Consider the following 19,868-nt stretch of genomic DNA (forward strand, 5'->3'; position numbering starts at 1 on the left):
AAGGGATAGAGTTTAAAAACACTAGGCCTATATACTCAACTCTCCGGGGGTTCGAGACCCTCCCCTGGGGTCTGCGCTTTGTGAGGCCGCTCCAAAGACAGCAGGAGAGCCTACTCCACAGGCTGGGAGCGGACAAGGGTACGCCTATAGCCCTATCACCCTAAACCGCCAGGAACCTCGCCCTGTCTTCACGCCGGCAGCCCTAAATGGTCTGCGAACGCCGCCACCCCCCGATTGCGTACTGTGTATTTCTATTTCCGCGATATCCACCACAACGGCTCCCAGACCAACGCAACACCCTACCGATCTTCTCCCTTTTATATCCCTCTCGACACTCCCTTCAACAGGTGCAGCCACTTGTCTAATTGTCAGCGCAGCGCTTGACCGCTCCCCTAACTACCCCCGTCATTCACTACACTTACCATAAACGGATAGAGTAAAGGTTTGATGAGCTACTTTGTCTCCTCTGGTTTGTAACTGATAAACTCCAGCGTCGTGGAGTGAGATGTTTCTCACAGTGAGAGATCCGGTCTGTAAGTCCAGCTGAAGTCTGTCTGTAAACCGCTCACCTAACAAAGTGCAACGTAATTTCCCCGTATTCACCTGCAGTAACCACAATTTATATATATAATATATATATATATTTATATTATATATATATATTATATATTTTTTTTTCTTTACTACACTGGCATTATAGTGGAACATCGTCTAAATCATCTATGACGTAACAGAACTTTTGGCATTTAGAATCCACAGTTTTGCATTAAAAAACCTTGTTAGACATAACGTCATCTAGTTGCCTGATATAATTTCCAATTAGATAGTAAGAAAAAATGAATCAGCGTCCTTCTAGTCGTCCAAAAGCTTCCTTGTATGTTGGAGACATACACCAACATGTTACCGAGGCAATGCTCTACAACCACTTCAGTCCCGCCGGGACCATCCACTCTATCCGCGTCTGCAGAGACAGGGTCAACAAGCGCTCTCTGGGTTATGCCTATGTCAACTTCAAGAGGTCAGTGGATGCCGAGCACGCCTTAGATTTCTTGAATTTTAAACTGACTGATGGCTCTCCGATTCGTGTAACTTGGGCCCACCAGCGCGACCCGACCCTGACAAAGAGCGGTGTGGGTAAAGTCTTTATTAAGAACCTGGACACGTCAATAGATAACGAAAATCTATACGACACCTTCTCTGGCTTCGGCAAAATCTTGTCGAGCAAGATTGCATGTGGTAACAATGGCTCAAAGGGCTATGGTTTTGTTCAATTTGAGACCGCGGAGGCTGCCGAGAAATCTATAGAAAGATTGGACGGTATGCTGTTTAATGACAGAAAAGCATTTGTGGGCCGCTTCAAATCTCGCAAGGAGCGCCAAGCTGAGCGCTTTGGTTCATGCGCAAAGTTCACCAATATCTACATCAAGAACTTTGGACAGGATGTGGATGAGCAGAAGCTGACAGAGGTGTTCAGCAAGTATGGAAAGATCACGAGCGTCTGTGTCATGAAGGATGAGAATGGCAAGTCCCGAGGGTTCGGCTTTGTGAACTTTGAGAGGCACGAGGATGCGCAAAAAGCTGTGGATGACATGAAAGGAATGCAAATTAGCGGCAAGCTGATCTATGTTGGCCGCGCCCAGAAGAGGTTAGAGCGTCAGTCCAAGCTCAAGCGTTGGTTCCAGCAGAACCAGGCTCGCATGACATGCCCTTCTAAGCAGCTGGTGAGTAGAGGCTGCAGTCACATAGTAAAAAGACAGTCATTTCTAGTGCTGTTTCCAGTGCTATTTCCATGTTTTGACAATATTCAATAATGAAGTCCACATTTTGCCAACCATCAGCAGCACATGAGTGCCCAGATCCACTCCAAGACCAAAGCCCAGGTCAAGGTCCAGACCCTGACCCAGGAAAATGCCCAGGTCGAGACCCAGCCTAAGGTCCATGTCTGGACCCATCCTCAGGCCCAAGTCCAGACCCAGCTTCAGGCCCAGATCCAGACCGGGACCCAGGTCCTGACCCATGCCTTCACCCTGGCCTTGGTGTCTATGCAGCAGGTGTAAACCATACACACATGTATATCTTAAATGTGTGATACACAAGGTGGCACCAAAAACCTTGGGTGTCTACTGTATCTATCTAACTGTGTGTATTTAACATAATATGTGCCCTGTCTCTTTCCAGCCTGCTGTCTACACATGGATAAGCTCTCCTGGTGTGTGTGTTGTGCCTGGAGTTTCTAACCCTAACCGACAACTGAGCATGACTGCTCTGGCCCAGCTCATGACCCTGGCTCACAACCAGACAAAGGCCCAGACCCTGATGGAGATTCAGGCCCAGACCAGGGCTCAAGTCCAAGTTCAGGCCCTGATTGGAATGCAGCAGGTAATTACAGTACTGGCTTTTGTAAAATGACTTTTGACATGTATTACAGTTGTATTACAGTTTCACATAGTGGCAGCACTAGGATTGTGTGTATCGTATGTAAAGGTGTATTTTAAATTGTGTGTCCTCCATTAGCCTTCTGCTTATGTGTGGGGCAAGGAGCCTCTGACAGCCTCCACACTGGCCTCCACTCCTCTGCACTACCAGAATCCTAAGCTGGGAGTGTCTCTCATCAGCATCATCCAAAAGTTTCAACCACACCTAGCTGAAAAGCTCACCGGTATGTTCCTGGAGATGGAAAATGATGAGGTGATCCACCTGCTGGGATCTCCACAGGCTCTGCACTCTAAGATCAATCAGGCAATGGCTGCCTTTCGTGCCTCCCGGATGAATGTGGCCAAGGTTATGTCCCAGCTTAACCTCCAGACACCTTTGAGGATCACCACCCTGCACCAGGCTAACCAGGACTTCAAATCTTCTGCAGCTGAGACCAGCCTGACGAAGCTTGTTGATGGTCTCCACGGAGTCGTGGGAAGGGAGACCTTCTTGCAGCTGTATGGTGAGAAAATCAAGGCTGTGATGAACACTTCCGATAGGCATCAGCCTACCACTGACATCCAGTTGCTGCTGGACATGAAAGAGACAGACAAGCAGATCAAGCGTTGGTTCCAGCGTTGGTTCCAGCAGAACCAGGCTCGCATGACATGCCCTTCTAAGCAGCAGGTGAGTAGAGGCTGCAGTCACATAGTAAAAAGACGAAGTCGAGCAGGTCCTGACCCAGCCTCTGGTCCATCTCCTGACTAATACCCAGGTCCAGACCCTGGCTCAGGCTAATGTCCAGACCCAGCTTCAGGCCCAGATCCAGACCGGGACCCAGGTCCTGACCCATGCCTTCACCCTGGCCTTGGTGTCTATGCAGCAGGTGTAAACCATACACACATGTATATCTTAAATGTGTGATACACAAGGTGGCACCAAAAACCTTGGGTGTCTACTGTATCTATCTAACTGTGTGTATTTAACATAATATGTGCCCTGTCTCTTTCCAGCCTGCTGTCTACACATGGATAAGCTCTCCTGGTGTGTGTGTTGTGCCTGGAGTTTCTAACCCTAACCGACAACTGAGCATGACTGCTCTGGCCCAGCTCATGACCCTGGCTCACAACCAGACAAAGGCCCAGACCCTGATGGAGATTCAGGCCCAGACCCAGACCAGGGCTCAAGTCCAAGTTCAGGCCCTGATTGGAATGCAGCAGGTAATTACAGTACTGGCTTTTGTAAAATGACTTTTGACATGTATTACAGTTGTATTACAGTTTCACATAGTGGCAGCACTAGGATTGTGTGTATCGTATGTAAAGGTGTATTTTAAATTGTGTGTCCCTCTGTCCTCCATTAGCCTTCTGCTTATGTGTGGGGCAAGGAGCCTCTGACAGCCTCCACACTGGCCTCCACTCCTCTGCACTACCAGAATCCTAAGCTGGGAGTGTCTCTCATCAGCATCATCCACAAGTTTCAACCACACCTAGCTGAAAAGCTCACCGGTATGTTCCTGGAGATGGAAAATGATGAGGTGATCCACCTGCTGGGATCTCCACAGGCTCTGCACTCTAAGATCAATCAGGCAATGGCTGCCTTTCGTGCCTCCCGGATGAATGTGGCCAAGGTTATGTCCCAGCTTAACCTCCAGACACCTTTGAGGATCACCACCCTGCACCAGGCTAACCAGGACTTCAAATCTTCTGCAGCTGAGACCAGCCTGACGAAGCTTGTTGATGGTCTCCACGGAGTCGTGGGAAGGGAGACCTTCTTGCAGCTGTATGGTGAGAAAATCAAGGCTGTGATGAACACTTCCGATAGGCATCAGCCTACCACTGACATCCAGTTGCTGCTGGACATGAAAGAGACAGACAAGCAGATCAAGCGTTGGTTCCAGCGTTGGTTCCAGCAGAACCAGGCTCGCATGACATGCCCTTCTAAGCAGCAGGTGAGTAGAGGCTGCAGTCACATAGTAAAAAGACGAAGTCGAGCAGGTCCTGACCCAGCCTCTGGTCCATCTCCTGACTAATACCCAGGTCCAGACCCTGGCTCAGGCTAATGTCCAGACCCAGCTTCAGGCCCAGATCCAGACCGGGACCCAGGTCCTGACCCATGACTTCACCCTGGCTTTGGTGTCTATGCAGCAGGTGTAAACCATACACACATTTATATCTTAAATGTGTGATACACAAGGTGGCACCAAAAACCTTGGGTGTCTACTGTATCTATCTAACTGTATGTATTTAACATAATATGTGCCCTGTCTCTTTCCAGCCTGCTGTCTACACATGGATAAGCTCTCCTGGTGTGTGTGTTGTGCCTGGAGTTTCTAACCCTAACCGACAACTGAGCATGACTGCTCTGGCCCAGCTCATGACCCTGGCTCACAACCAGACAAAGGCCCAGACCCTGATGGAGATTCAGGCCCAGTCCCAGACCAGGGCTCAAGTCCAAGTTCAGGCCCTGATTGGAATGCAGCAGGTAATTACAGTACTGGCTTTTGTAAAATGACTTTTGACATGTATTACAGTTGTATTACAGTTTCACATAGTGGCAGCACTAGGATTGTGTGTATCGTATGTAAAGGTGTATTTTAAATTGTGTGTCCCTCTGTCCTCCATTAGCCTTCTGCTTATGTGTGGGGCAAGGAGCCTCTGACAGCCTCCACACTGGCCTCCACTCCTCTGCACTACCAGAATCCTAAGCTGGGAGTGTCTCTCATCAGCATCATCCACAAGTTTCAACCACACCTAGCTGAAAAGCTCACCGGTATGTTCCTGGAGATGGAAAATGATGAGGTGATCCACCTGCTGGGGTCTCCACAGGCTCTGCACTCTAAGATCAATCAGGCAATGGCTGCCTTTCGTGCCTCCCGGATGAATGTGGCCAAGGTTATGTCCCAGCTTAACCTCCAGACACCTGTGAGGATCACCACCCTGCACCAGGCTAGCCAGGACTTCAAATCTTCTGCAGCTGAGACCAGCCTGACGAAGCCTGTTGATGGTCTCCAGGGAGTCGTGGGAAGGGAGACCTTCTTGCAGCTGTATGGTGAGCAAATCAAGGCTGTGATGAACACTTCCGATAGGCATCAGCCTACCACTGACTTCCAGTTGCTGCTGGACATGAAAGAGACAGACAAGCAGATCATGTAAGTCACAGTCATTTACTCTTTTAGTATCATTGTATCAAAGTATTTTGTACTTATGAGCTTAGTTAACCTGATATTTGATATTAGTATTAATATTTGATATGTTCTGATGTTAATGGTAGGCCTTCTCTTCTCTTCCTCTTCTCACCCAGTGAAGACCTCAAGCCTGTCGCAGCCAGAGACCTGAGCCTGCTTCACCTGAGCAGAGAGCTTCAACCAGAAACGGCGGTTTCTTCCAAGAGCCATGTTGGCTCCATAGCTGCTCCCAGGCAGAAAGCAAAGAAGAAGGGAGGAGGATGTTTCTGTGGCCTCATGAGGGCTTTCGGGAGAGCTGTCAGGAGAGCTTTCAGGAGAGGAAGAGGAAAGAAAGTAAAACCTTTAAGTTGATCTTCACGGTTGTTATTACGTAAACATGGTTACATTCATAATAAACATACAGTGTGCATACCATGTTGGTTACCAATGGTTTCCTGGTGTTCTGAGCACATAGAACATTTTCTTTTTCTTTTTGAAGGATTGCACTGTGGGTGAGAAGACCTATGGTGGAATCTCACATGCAGAGAACATCACCTCCATGAAAGCTGCTGCATCTGCAGTGAAGAATGGAGATGCTGATCAGTTTCCCACTACTCTGTAATACACATACATTATTAATCCTTAATTAAACATTCATTGCATTTTATTTGACTCTTGACTGTTGTTATTTTCATCTATTAACATCATACCAAAGAGATCTTTATCAAACTTCCTATTTGAGAATCTTTAAACTTGTCTCATTTGCGCAATGAACTGCATTTCTAAGTAAAGCCTCTAGATGGTCCAGTTATCCCAGTTATCAGGAGGATTCTTGCAAGTGAGTTGTAATGCTCTTATGAAAGTATGTGGAAATGCCCCACAATCCCTTTGGCGATTCCTACTGCATGATGAAACTGCTATTTCTTTTCTTGGTTTAACCCTTGTGTTCTCCTCGGGTCGTTCTGACCCATCAGTCATTGTGACCCACCGTCGTATTGCGACAACTTTACCGCATACAAAAACAAAGTGAAGCATTTTCTTTTAACCGTCGGGCTGTCTCAGACCCCCCACATTGCGAAGGTTAAAAGAAAAGTATTTTTATTTGTTTTTGTATTGGGTAAAATTGGGTAAACACAATGATGGTTCGTTATGAACCTTTGGGTCATGTGACCCGAAGGCAGCACGAGGGTTAACATGTGTTGTATGTGAGGCCATAGGCAGGGGTTAATATGAGTATGGGAATTCATGACTCAGCTTTTAAGGTATCCTTTAAAATGTGTCTGACTCATGTTATATTTGGGTGTTATGAGGTTGTCAATGGTCATCTGTCAGTTACCTCTCTACATTCCTTTTAAAAAGTAAATTTAATCTGAAACCTTTAACAGTTCAGCTCACACCATTGTTGGCAACTAAGCCAAAGAGAATCACACTACATAAGCCCAGTCATCCATATTCTTCCTACAGTTGACCCAAAGAATGCTGCCTGTCACAACTACAGGGATGATTGTAGCATGAGCGTAGTCTGACTAAGCCATCTAGTATAAAAAGTCTAGAACTTGAGAAAGGTTTGTTTTTTTGGAAGGAGGGAACAGTGTGTGTGACCGAGAGGAACAGACTAAACAACAGTTTAAAAATAAGGATTTAATCAATTGATTAAGATGGTCCAAAGCTTCACAAGGCATCATTCGCCCATCCCTATATAGGCAAGACAAGTTTATTTGTATAGCACATTTCAACAACAAGGCAATTCAAAGTGCTTCACATAAAACCATTAAAAGCATCAAAACATAATGCAAAAGAAAACACGATTTAAAAACAATTAAGAACATTCAATAACACATTAAAAACATTCAAAAAGCAAGAAATAAAATAAAAGTTGCAGTGCAGTTTAAAAAATAAAATGCAGGAGATGCAGAAATTGATATTCTTTAATCTGGTTCAATTAAAGGCAACAGCGATTAGTAAAGTCTTCAATCTGGATTTAAAGGAGCTGAGGGTCTCAGCAGATCTGCAGCTTTCAGGGACCTTGTTCCAGATATGTGGTGCAGAAAAAACTGAACGCTGCTTCTCCATGTTTAGTTCTGACTCTTGGAACACAAAGTAGACCAGTCTCAGATGACCTGAGGGGTCGGGATGGTTCATAAGGTAGCAGCAGATCACAAATGTATTTAGGCCCTAAACCATTCAGTGCTTTATAAACCAGCAGCAGGATTGTAAAGTCAATTCTTTGTTGGACAGGAAGCCAATGCTGGAAGCCTTTCAGCACAGTCACTTTGCAAAGTCTTTTCTAGTCTTGCTACGTGTGTATAACCTGTCACTGGCACCCTGACAGACCTTGTTACGATGCACCCTGACCCAGTGTCTTGGATCTTCCCATGGCCCTGGCCATGCTCCTGTGGATTTGCCCCTCAATACCTGTTGTTCCTGTACTGACACACCCGTTTTGACCACATCATTGGATTATCCCTTTGTACCTTTGGAATCTGCTTATTAAAGTTCTGTTCTCCACTTGGATCCGACTCCTGGTCCCCTTCCAATTTAACAGTGACAGATATCAAAGCTGTGTGCTGCATTCGTTTTTGTTGTTGTCGAGCACAGTAGAAATCATGAAGGATCTATTTGTCTGTTTGTATATCATTTCTGTTCTGTTCTCGAGAAAACCATTCAAATGTTGACTCATTATGTTGTATTTATCTCTCATTAGAAAAGCAATTTACAGGAAACCAAATGATGACCAAAAAGGAAGTGTATGTAAATTGTTGACCATACCAAAGTGGCATACAAAATGCATGTAATGAGAGGAGATAACATTGAACCAGTTCAAAATTCTAGTAGTTTTTTTCCTTTTGTTTTTTTAGAAAAGCATTTAGAAAAACCTTAATTCAGCAACTCAACTCTTCAGCATTTAAGAGCTAGCAGGGTGTCTCCTTGCCTACAGCATTACTGGTCATCAGATGACAGACTTGGCAGAACTGTCATGTTCCGTGGAGGTTCCCTCTCCATCACAACCTCTCTGTGAGACACAACAACGTGAACTCTTGCTTACTAGAACACATGCAGACCTTCAGCAATCAACAGTGCCATCAATACAAGTATATACTAGAATGATTGTCAAATATTATTCAACTTGGTTCTATTGGTTGAATATTTTACCATATTCTACCTTAAACTTCCTGTATGCCACAGCCACAATCACAGCCACAGCCACAGCACCCCGGTCCCTAGTGTGATTGTGAAAGTTGGTGGTTGTAGACAGACCTGAAGAAACACATACACACACAACCATGGAGTTTTACTAGTGTTTCCAGGTTCTGTGGTCAAAAGTGAGTGCTAAATGGTTGTCTTTCTCACAAGGCGTTTTTAAAACCAACAGTAAACAGACCGGCAGACATGACAGTGTACTATAATGTTTATAATTTGTGTAATAAAGTGCATCAGAGATGTTACTATGAAAACTGAGGATTCAGAGTCTCCATGTTTAGTTGTTTGTCATCTGCCTCTCTTGACATGGAGAGAAACAGCCACTGACCTGGGCACAGCTCTGTCTTGTGGAGTTTGTCTGTCTGGTTACTGATGGGGTTTTCAGCCACACAGCTGTAGGTGTCTCCATCCTGGTCCTTCATCTCCAGATGGAGAGAGATGTTGGAGGAGAGATCAGGACTGCTGGTCTGGTTAAGTCTCTCCTCTCCTTTGTACCAGGTTAGGGTCACATCTCTCCCGTTCTTCACAGAACACTCCACCGTACAAGAGATGTTGTTGGCTGACAGACGGAGGTAGGAGTAACTGATGGCAGGACCGGACACCATGTCTGAACATTTTCATTCAAATGAGTGCCAGTTAGTGTGCCAGTTATTTCCACTAGGAGGTGATATTAGCCTACAGCTTTGAGACAAATTAAAGCGAAACGTACACAAACAATGCACAGGCAAGATGAGTGCTTCTCCGGCATAATGAAATGCACTAAATGAAATAAGTGCAGGCTAGTGAGCAATAGGAATAATGTGGAAGTACATTGTGCGTGTTCATGTAATTAACCTAATACTCAAACAATAAGTATGTCAAAGTAGGACATTCATAGGAGCTGTTGACAATTTACTGATTCCTAATGTGCATGTGTTTGACTGTTATTTAGTTATGTTTTACACTTGATTAAAAAAAAAAATGTTTTAGAGTCGGATTTGGTACAAAGGGGGGAGGAGGAAAACAGCAACAGGTTATGGACAGAATATGTAGAAATAGGTAACACTACCCTTAGGGATCAAAATGTTATGGACAATTGAAACATTTGGGACTTTCTTTGCGTATCTTAAAGTGGTCATCTGTCGGTGTTTTTAAACCATTTCTTTTTTATTCAATATTTATTAGTTATGAATAAAGTGCTTTAAAGGTATCCTGCTGCATTGCCCTCTTAACAGTGGAAAGGTAATTTACTCAAACAAGAACCCAAGTACAAGTACTTAAGTAATAAACCTACACTCAAACTCAGATACTTTAATGCCGTAGGTATTGTATAATTCAGACTGATAACAATTAAACCAAGCTTACCATAAACGGATAGAGTAAAGGTTTGATGAGCCAGTTTGTCTCCTCCGGTTTGTAACTGATAAACTCCAGCGTCGTGGAGTGAGATGTTTCTCACAGTGAGAGATCCGGTCTGTAAGTCCAGCTGAAGTCTGTCTGTAAACCGCTCATCTAACAAAGTGCAACGTAATTTCCCTGGATTCACCTGCAGTAACCACAATTTATTGTAGATCCATCCGTCGTCAGGCTGGAGTCCAGCTACATGTGTTTCCAGAGTGACAGTCTTTCCCTTTTGCACACTGAGTTGAGTCAGTTGAGCCTGGGATTCCCAATCAAGCATACCTGAAGATAGAAATTGAGTTATGGACAGTTCATTGCAGAGCATTGGGACAAATCAATTCAGAGTGGCCTAAATAACACAAAGCATAAGAAAAAAAATAGGCTCACGCGCATGCAGCCACGATATTTTGTTTATAGTAGAAGGCGCTGTTATCATCAACGCAGCCTCAGACAGCGCCGATGCTGCATATAGAAACCATGTTGCCAACCCTGGGGCAACAGGGAGAGAACATCTTGTTGCCCTTGCTACTGTAAAAAAGTGGTCTGTGGACGAAATGTGTTATAAAATGGCACAACATTACTTTAATTATACATTTAAACCTATTTGATTATAGCTTAGACCCTAATGTTTCTTTTGCTGCTGGTTAGAATATTCTAACATAAATGATGCCAGAGAAATATGGCAGATGTTGGCCGGATGTGTAGAAGTTACGTTGACAAGATGGAGTATGGAGAGCGTTTTCCAATTGGCAAAACGTCGCCGAGAGGTCGGCATTTTAACGAAACTGTCTTCCAGACAAATCTAGATTTGCCACGACCTGTCTGGGGTCTGCACTGGCATGGATGCACAGCAGTCACATAGAGGGTGCTGTGATTCACAAAGCCACATGCTTACCATGCTCCTCTGGGTTGGAAACAAGAACACACGAACCATCGAAAACCCTCGAAGACCCTGTCAAGCGTTGGTGAGCAGGTATAAGTTTGTTTTTTTATAATATGAAGCCACAAAATTTATTTCAATGTCAGGAACAAAAACATGGCTTACTTTCATATGCTGAGGTTGTTTGGACTGGGGTTGAAGGATTGTCTTTTGCTGCTGTAACTGCTTCCCAGTCAGTATAGCACAACACAACACTGACAATAACAACTACAATCCCAACACATGAGCCCAGTAGTCCATGTTGGGCTCCTATCATAAATAATGGCTTGATGTAGTGCTTCATGACAGTCATGCCCGTCTTCGTGTAACCATCTCCAACTACCTCCAGGTCCACTTTCTGACGGCCAAGATCATCCTTTGTCTCCTGCTCTTTGCCCCTACCTAGAAAGAACAAACAAAAGCACAAAAGGTTGAAATAAAATAGCTTGTTACAATCACTAGTTAGTTTTGTGTTACATTGGTTACAAAACTTGTGCTGTTCACATTTTATAGTGCACATTTCATGATTTTGAAGCAACATATTTGATGTTTCTATTCTTTTCAAAATGTTTCTTCTCTTCTTTAATAATTTATGCTCACTGGTGGGTGGAATGTCAAGACTACTCTTCCTCAACCCCTCTTTTGGCACCTTTTCTGTTTTATACAAATTCAGCTCATCCTCCATATTTTTCAGCGGATATTCGTATCTTTGTTTCTGTTTTTCCAGACTTTGTTTAAGTTTTTCCTCATACATCCTTCTAATCTTTGACACCTCTCTTGGCATCTTGCTCTCCATCAGTTCATAGTTCACTTGGGGTAAGAAGAACTCAGCAGTGTCGTCCTCCACCATCACCTCAATCTTCTGCAGGAGCTCACACACCTGCATATGATTACTTGTAGGTCCACAAAGAACATGATGTCTGCCTCCACATTTCTCCAAAACTGCTTCTGTACTCTCCATAACCTGTTTGGAGAGAGTGAATGTATCCTCTTCTTCACTAACAAACAGGAGCATAGTGTGTTTCCAAACCCTCTCTGACAAAAGCTCCATGTGTTCCTGGACAGACTTGTTCTCATTGGCTGAAATCCCTTCCCCTAAGGGCACCACAAGCAGGAGAGCGTGGGGTCCTGGGGGGTGTTCCATCAACGTCGCTAACGCAAGTCGCGCTAACACGAATAAGTCTCACTTGGGTAAACGTCAATTTAGACTTAAGCCTCAAGCCGTTCCACTAACGTTCCGTTCCACTAACAGGCAACTTCCTGGCATAGTTGCCCGTTCAAGAATGTCCCACATGCAAAGACATAGACAGATGCAGACAGACTGAACAGTGTCAAGGCTTGGCTACAGTGGGTTTGCTTCCTTGTGTGTGATTCCAGCAGACTACATAGTCTAGGCCTACCTACATAGACTGCAGTCTACTACCTTCCTTTCTACTATTATAGTCTACTCTCCTTTCTATTACTTTTTACAAAGGATGGTAGGCTGCTCTTATGTGTTCATTGCCATCCTTAAGAGTTGCTAAAGTGTTATTTCATATATATATATATATATATATATATATATATATATATATATATATATATTTATGTATATTTTTTTAAGAATGACAATTACATTTATCTAGATAAATTATGCTGGGCCTGCTGAACCTATACTTCTTCCACAGATACTGGTCAGGGAACCATTACTTCTGTCTCTGAAGACCCTTGGGGCTGGTGGGATAAACGCTCTTTGTATAATCTGAGCACCTTCAACCACCACAGGGTCGTCAAAGAACGGATACGCCATAATTGATTGTAACTTGTCTAGACGCTCTGCTTAGTTTCTAAGTCCTTGTTTTACGTCAATTAACCAATGGCTTTTGAAAACAAAAGTGACATTATTTCTTAACTTGTTTATTTAAATTAATATATTTTTTGGAGATGAAGTAAACATGTAGCTAAATCATTAATGTCTGCACTTCAAAAAGTCTGAATTTACGTTTCCGAACACGGACTAAAGTGGTTTGCGCGCAGGAATTTACTCGACGGAACTGTCTTTTGAGATTCTGTTTCCACCTGTTTGAAATTATTTGCAACACATTTTAGTTTAGCTTGACTTTTAGCCTGACACGGATCAGGCTAGTTCCGAAGTATAAGTTACCTTGGTTACGTAGCTAGAACTAAAATAAGCCACCTTAATGGAACGGAACTCTCGCTAAAGTAAGTGAGACTTGGCGAGATAAGTCTAGCTTTTCCTTAATCGACGTTGATGGAACACTCCCCTGGGGGTAACAGAGTCACACTGTTTACTATTTCCTTTTTGATTTGGCTGGACGTGCGTTTCACACTCTGTCCCAGCCCGGTGTTTCCACCACAGTCACTGTTCTTCCAGCTACTTCTCTTTGCTTCTTCACGCACATGCTTCTGTCTTTCCAGTTCCCTTCTCCCAGGATGTGTCCGGCAACCACACTCTTCCCGGCCCCAACTTTCCCCAGCAGTACAAGTCAAAGATCAGACTGAGGAGTAAGACCCTCTGAGGGAAACAAAAACATAGTGTGACGCCACGAGAGGCTACAAAGCCCTCAGCGAGACAGCTCAAAATAGTGCGAGGACACCGGGGTCGAACAAAAACAAGGGGTATATTAAAGATCCTCAGAATTAACAAAAAAACTTCTAAATCTTACATAGGATTCCAAAAAACGTAAACGGCGCCTCTTCTAGGCGCAGGACTCCTTCTCTTCACCAAACCCCACTCTGCCCACCTAACTGTGGCTCTCCCTCTTTAACACAACCCTTTAGGTCATCAGGGTCTGATCAGTTTCAGGTGTGCGGGAATGCCCCGTTTTTAGGGAGGGATGGAGGTCCCGGCTCCCCCAGCAGAGGGAGCCACAGCTGCTCAGGGCTGCAGACACCTCCGGGGAATGTAGCACCCCTCCAGGACCCAGCCTCTCGTGACGTCACAATAGATTGAACTGTAATTATGTAATTATTAATCCATTTAGCAGACACTTTTATCCAAAATGGCCATACAGTGGGCACTTGAACCTGCAACCACTTGACCTGCAGTCAGATTGCACTACCACTGAGCTGTATACCCATCCACCTAAACCACTTTTACAGACAAAATGTAAGGATTTTTGAAAATATGGTTAACGTACCAGAACCTATTGTTGAGTGCTCAGCTGCCATTTCACAGGTGAGTCAACGCAAGCCTAGACCTGTCACGTGGTGGACCTGGTTGGCTGCAACACAGATAGCCTACAGTAAATCACTTGTTAAATATGGCCCACTGCCCTCTATAGAGGCACATTTCATACAATGTCGTTGTATGTATGTTGTTTTTTTATTAGGTAACTAAAGAAAATAACTATAGAAATTCATCTATAGTCCTTTACGTAAAGTAAATAACTGTGGACAGATAACTCTTGGTTAGTAGTCACACAGTACGAAAACAGTCGTGTTAAACTGTACCTTTTATAGGCTTTCTTTTTGATCAACTTAAATTCAATGAGTCTTGAAGAAAAGTAGGCTATAATGGGCTCAAAACGAGGCCAATGACGATCCACAAATGTAAACGTGTCCCACAAATGTAAAACGTGTTTCACAAGTGTTAAACTGGTTCTGCAAATGTGATCAATTTTCAAGGGGATATACAATAGGCGAAGCGCTCAAGTTACACTTTCGCTTTCAATTTTGTTTGTGTTTAGCCTTACATAAAAAGCACCATGGAAAACATAGAGGCAGTTAAACCGTATATATAATTTCTAAATGAATTGGAAAATAAGAACATTCAGCGAAAGAGGTATGTTAGTCTACATGTAGCGCACTATTAGTCGAGAAATGTTAGTCTATGTTGAAACTCCTTTGAAAGCAACCTTTAGAAGCATACGGTTTCAAACAATGTCCATCCATTGTTGAAAAGGCATCCAATCTAATAATAAATAACATTCTCAACTCTATGCCTGAAATCCCCTTGAACCAGCAACGACTAGCTTTTTTACTTGTAATTTATAGGCCTACTTACATCTAGACTACACAGCAGATTCTTTAGGAGAAGACACACAGCAAGCTAGATGTACATGTTTGCTAGTTGCTACTTGGTTAATAAATAATGATATTTAATGAACCCAAGTTTCTTAAATATATATATATTGGTGTGATTGTCTTTTTCAACTCACTTTTGGTCTTGTTTGAACCTGTTACGTCCCTTGCCCTGCTTGTATGTGTGTTCTGTCTTGTTGTGTGCTTGTCTTCCCTTCTGTTTTCCCCTCACTCTCATTGCTGCATTCAGGTGCCCGTCTGGGAGTGGCTATCGTCACCACTCCCCCGTCACCGGCACAACTACTCTCATCCAATCAACTGTCTGTCCGTCTGCATTGAAACCCTCACCTGTCCGCTGTTCTGGAGTCTGTGTGCGTTTGTAGTCGGCTATGTGTTTGTGCCATTCGTTATTGTCGACGATACTGTTGAGACATATTATTACTTGTTACTTGTTACTTGTATATCGTCCTCCTGTTTATTTTGTGTCTTATTTCTGTTAGGGCCGATACACGGTATCATGCTTTTCGTTGTTTCTGTTTTCGTTCAGTCGCACAGGGGCTTTGGAACAGGTAACGCTAAGCTGCCTGTGACAATCAGGTCATTGTCACCAGAGTACGAAGAGGGCACTCCCTCTTCACGCCAGCAAACAATTAGATCAATCAGTCCACTCCCCTACTGCCCTTAAGACAGTCACTCCCTTCACTTCTTGCTAAGTCTTGCTAATCTTGTGCTGACATTTCTTGGCGATTTCTGATAGACATACCTTGGAATACTGACCTTGTTTTTGCCCCCGACCTCGTCTCTGTTCTACCTGTATTATATAGATGGATATATACAAGCAGTACTGGGGAAAGTTGGGGCCGGGAAGAGTGTGGTTGCCGAACACATCCTGGGAGAAGGGAACTGGAAAGACAGAAGCATGTGTGTGAAGAAGCAAGGAGAAGTAGCTTCTAACTCTAAAATATATATATATATATATTTATATATATAGTGGGTCACATCTCTCCCGTTCTTCACAGAACACTCCACCGTACAAGAAACGTTGTTAGCTGACAAACGGAGGGAGGAGTGACTGATGGCAGGACCGGACACCATGTGTGAAAATATTCATTCAAATGAGTGCCAGCTAGTGTGCCAGTTATTTCCACTAGAAGGTGATATTGTCCAAGCATTGGCCTACAGTTTTGAGTCATATTAAAGCGAAATGTCCACAAACAATGCACAGGCAAGATGAGTGCTTCTCTGGCATAATGAAATGCATTGCATGAAATAAGTGCAGGCTAGTGAGCAAAAGGAATAGTGTGGAAGTACATTGTGCGTGTTTATGTAATTAACCTAATACTGAGTTGTGTTGGGGCACGTATTTTGCCCCAACAAATTATTTATCATGCCCTCCCCCGCTCACGCCCTCCCCCGCTCACGCCCTCCCCCGCTCACGCCCTCCCCCGCTCACCCCTGCTCACCCCCTCCCCCGCTCATGCCCTCCCCCGCTCACGCCCTCCCCCCCCCAAAAAAGCCCAAATGAATGCTATTTTTGGGGGGGGGATCACGTGCATGCAGCCAGGATCGTATCTTTAAAAAGTTATTCAAATGTTTACTTTTCCCCCGTCCTGTAGCTGCCTACAAAGCAGGCTACGGTCCGCTACACTATAGTTCAACGTAGAATAGACCTACTCATCAACGATAATCAATCAATTTGTAAATCATGTTTTACCATTCATAACCCATACATTGATCATCCAGATAGTATTGTCCATTCAGTTAATAGTGTGCTTTTTTGCATGACTTGCCAGTCTGAAGAATTGTGTTATCTTCGAGTTTGAAGTTCGAAGTAGTGCTGTGACAAGAGGAACACTCCGCAGGACTGTGGTGAGAGAGGAGTCTCGTAGGAAGGCTGGCACAGGTGCGATAGTCGTCAAATGAGGAACTTGTAATGGCCACAGTAACCCTCATGGGATGTGTTTGAGAGAGAGATAACTAGCAAGAGACCTGGTCAAACAGCAAGAGTGTCGGATTTCCTCAAACTAAGCCTTCTGGATGTGTTAGGAGGCAAACTCTGTTGTGTGACGAGTATAGGAGCAAAGTATAAATGAAAAACACTAGGTAGTCCTTAAGCTAAAATGTCGAAAACTTGAAGAAAAGTATAGATGGAACTTTTTTTTATCCGAGAGTCTGTATAAACCCATATGAGAATGTAAGAACAAACACACAAAATACAATCTGCAAAAATAGCCTATTGAAAAAAGTCGACATTCATCAGATTATCGACATTCATCAGATTATTTCAATAATAACCATTAACGTGCACGTTTTATTGCCCCAAAAATTAAAATGGCAAAAACTTGAAGAAAAGTCTATACCCGTTCCTGGAGATGGAAAATGATGAGGTGATCCACCTGCTGGGGTCTCCACTAGCTCTGCACTGTAAGATCAATTAGGCAATGGCTGCTCTCCGTGCCTCCCAGATGAATGTGGCCAAGGTTATGTCCCATAAATACATTTCAAGCCTTTTTCCTTTACATACTTGCAGGGTTGGGTCAGATTACTTGAAGAATACTACTTGACCTAGTCAATTACTGAATACATTTAAATGCACATTTAGTCATTTAGCAGACACTCTTATCCAGAGCGACTTACAGTAAATACAGGGACATTCCCCCGAGGCAAGTAGGGTGAAGTGCCTTGCCCAAGTACACAACGTAATTTTGCATGGTCGGGAACCAAACCAGCAACCTTCTGATTAATAGCCCGATTCCCTAACCGCTCAGCCATCTGATTTCACCAGACACCACTGGTTAATAGCATTGTCTATCATTGTAGGATATTTTCCAAGACAGAAGAGTCAAGATGGCGTGAGAGGTTTATTCAGCAATGCTCAGTTGGTACAGGAAGAGACAAAAAGCTACAAAAAGATGCAACACTTTATATAGTCTAAATTAGGAAAATCCCCCTCCCTTCATAGAGCGGTTTCTCAATGTTTTCCCAAACCTTGCCCAGAGTCAATGAGGCTGCCATGTGTACACACTCGATATCTGTCTACGGTCAACCTGACCTGTTCCACTTGGTTCCGCTTTGCTCCCACGATGGGCAGAGGTTCAGGGAACACCTGCACACCCAGACGCTTGGCCTTCAATCCTACATGTTCTCAACTGATGACCTTGGCTGTCCTCCTTGTTTTCTGTTCTCTCATACATTGTTGTGGCTCCTTTCTCCATAACAACTCCTTCTAGGGCGAGAAAACACGTAACAACCTTGAAGCTAATGAGGCGTCCCCCTAGGCCCCCCTTACACACTTGAGAATGGGTGAGAACTGTTCCCCATCCTTCTACTCTGTCCCAGCCATTAACTTTTGCCTACGATATCATGAAACCAGTTAAAAAAGGCAATTTTAAAGACGGGATCAAAATGTCATGAAGTAATCCTTGACAATGTAACTTTAAATCTAATGGTTATTTTTAATGTAATCTTGTCCAATTACACACACGTGCATGGGTGTGTGCCTGAACAACATTTTAAACAAAAAAAATTGGCTTACCCATTCTTTTGAATGACCGGTCATTTACGACCGGGAACAACACAGGTATAAAATAAAGCATAGAATAAAACGCCCACATTTTTATGAACTTCTGAAAAAAATGTTTTGGCTGTTTAGATAGGCCTACCCTGTGTGGAGAAAGTCATGAAACCTTATGTCAATCAGAATACATTTTAAAAAATGAGAGAGAAAATTGTAAATTGGTCACTTTTGACCGGGACACAACAGGAGGGCTAGACTTGTAATTTTTATAATAGTATACTTTAATGCTTGAATTTTGAAGTTAACAAGTTTCATTAGTCTCATGATAGACAGGAGGTAACATCACAGCCAGCTATAGCCAATACAAAGGGCTACTGTCAGTCCATACGCCTTCCAGCTCACAGCCATCTCGAGTCGCTGCCCGGAAAGTGCCAGACGCACTGTGTTCACACTGTGAGTATTTACTTCGTTGCTCAGGGTTGATCCAGGATCCGAAGAGGACAGAGCCATGGTCGTGACTGCGTCCTGGACAGTGTTATCATGCACTGCCGATGGGGTTTCATGATTTTGGAAAAAATGCTCTCTCCCAGGTATCCCCCTGTAGTTATTCGTGGGCGTGGCAGGTGAATTCCTCACACATCTCAACACGAAAGCGCTTCCGCTGGCGTCTGATTGGAAAGTCAGACGAATGCATCCAAATGTCAAAGTCCAGTCGACTGATGTGGACTGCTCGTCCTGTAGTTCGTCAGACAACACGGGTTCCATTAGAGGAAAATTGATCGTTCCGCCTTTTAATTGGAGACTTGTGCGAGGTTTACAACAGCCTTGAGGCGCGTCTTCTGCCTTCGGAGCTGAGGAGGACGCCATATATACAAACTTTGGTTGGACAATTCAGCCGAGGTTGGATACACATTGTTGCATAAAAAAAATGAATAAACATAAAGCATGGTTGGATAAACCAGCTTTGTTGGATGTTCTGAACAGTCATACCTAGACATAACAATGTTCGGACAATTCAGCCGTGGTTGAAATGTGATTTAAAGATTCTGTTGTCAGCCGAAGTCTAACCCTGTAACATGTAAATGTTGCAATTTTGAGGAGTAATCCGCCATTGTCAGGATGCCATTATGCACGCAGCTAGGGGTTCATATGTAGGCCTACTTCGTTCATTTTGCGCACATGTTTTTGCTCATTTTGTGCGGGTGATAGTCTTCATACAGTTTTAAAAGCTTTTTATTTCTGATTGC

General features: G+C 43.8%; 2 protein-coding genes across 6 annotated transcripts; one reads left to right on the top strand and one right to left on the bottom strand.

The window, feature by feature from the left end:
- The first annotated feature begins 836 nt into the window (after positions 1 to 836).
- On the top strand, positions 837 to 4,571 carry LOC134009137 (polyadenylate-binding protein 1-like). Its single transcript, XM_062448860.1, has 3 exons — positions 837 to 1,721; positions 1,839 to 1,934; positions 4,455 to 4,571. The coding sequence occupies exons 1-3, from the start codon at positions 837 to 839 to the stop codon at positions 4,569 to 4,571; spliced, it is 1,098 nt and encodes a 365-aa protein (XP_062304844.1).
- A 2,631-nt stretch (positions 4,572 to 7,202) lies between these two features.
- On the bottom strand, positions 7,203 to 15,317 carry LOC134008481 (uncharacterized). Of its 5 annotated transcripts, XM_062447879.1 has the most exons (9): positions 15,242 to 15,317; positions 14,222 to 14,305; positions 11,208 to 11,483; positions 11,058 to 11,114; positions 10,550 to 10,705; positions 10,127 to 10,444; positions 9,111 to 9,389; positions 8,745 to 8,839; positions 7,203 to 8,594 (listed from the first exon to the last, which is right to left on the bottom strand). In XM_062447879.1, the coding sequence occupies exons 2-9, from the start codon at positions 14,250 to 14,252 to the stop codon at positions 8,532 to 8,534; spliced, it is 1,275 nt and encodes a 424-aa protein (XP_062303863.1). In that variant the 5' UTR covers positions 14,253 to 14,305; positions 15,242 to 15,317; the 3' UTR covers positions 7,203 to 8,531. The 5 variants fall into 5 exon arrangements, with proteins under 5 accessions (XP_062303863.1, XP_062303864.1, XP_062303862.1 ...); XM_062447880.1 differs by lacking the exons at positions 14,222 to 14,305; positions 15,242 to 15,317 and adding an exon at positions 11,962 to 12,572; XM_062447878.1 differs by lacking the exons at positions 14,222 to 14,305; positions 15,242 to 15,317 and adding an exon at positions 11,682 to 11,946 and having other exon boundaries at positions 10,550 to 10,651.
- Between the last annotated feature and the right edge of the window lie 4,551 nt (positions 15,318 to 19,868).

This window comes from Osmerus eperlanus, chromosome 22 (genome assembly GCF_963692335.1).
Source record: "Osmerus eperlanus chromosome 22, fOsmEpe2.1, whole genome shotgun sequence".
NCBI classification, from domain to species: domain Eukaryota; kingdom Metazoa; phylum Chordata; class Actinopteri; order Osmeriformes; family Osmeridae; genus Osmerus; species Osmerus eperlanus.

Coding starts and splice junctions, on each gene's coding strand:
- LOC134009137 (XM_062448860.1), top strand. CDS start 837: ATGAATCAGCGTCCTTCTAGTCGTCCAAAAGCTTCCTTGTATGTTGGA. Junction 1,722..1,838: donor CATGCCCTTCTAAGCAGCTG/GTGAGTAGAGGC, acceptor GCCAACCATCAG/CAGCACATGAGTGCCCAGAT. Junction 1,935..4,454: donor AGGTCGAGACCCAGCCTAAG/GTCCATGTCTGG, acceptor ACTAATACCCAG/GTCCAGACCCTGGCTCAGGC.
- LOC134008481 (XM_062447876.1), bottom strand. CDS start 11,931: ATGGTGGAGGACGACACTGCTGAGTTCTTCTTACCCCAAGTGAACTAT. Junction 10,445..10,549: donor AATATCGTGGCTGCATGCGC/GTGAGCCTATTT, acceptor TTCTATCTTCAG/GTATGCTTGATTGGGAATCC. Junction 8,840..9,110: donor CAAGACAGAGCTGTGCCCAG/GTCAGTGGCTGT, acceptor GTGTTTCTTCAG/GTCTGTCTACAACCACCAAC.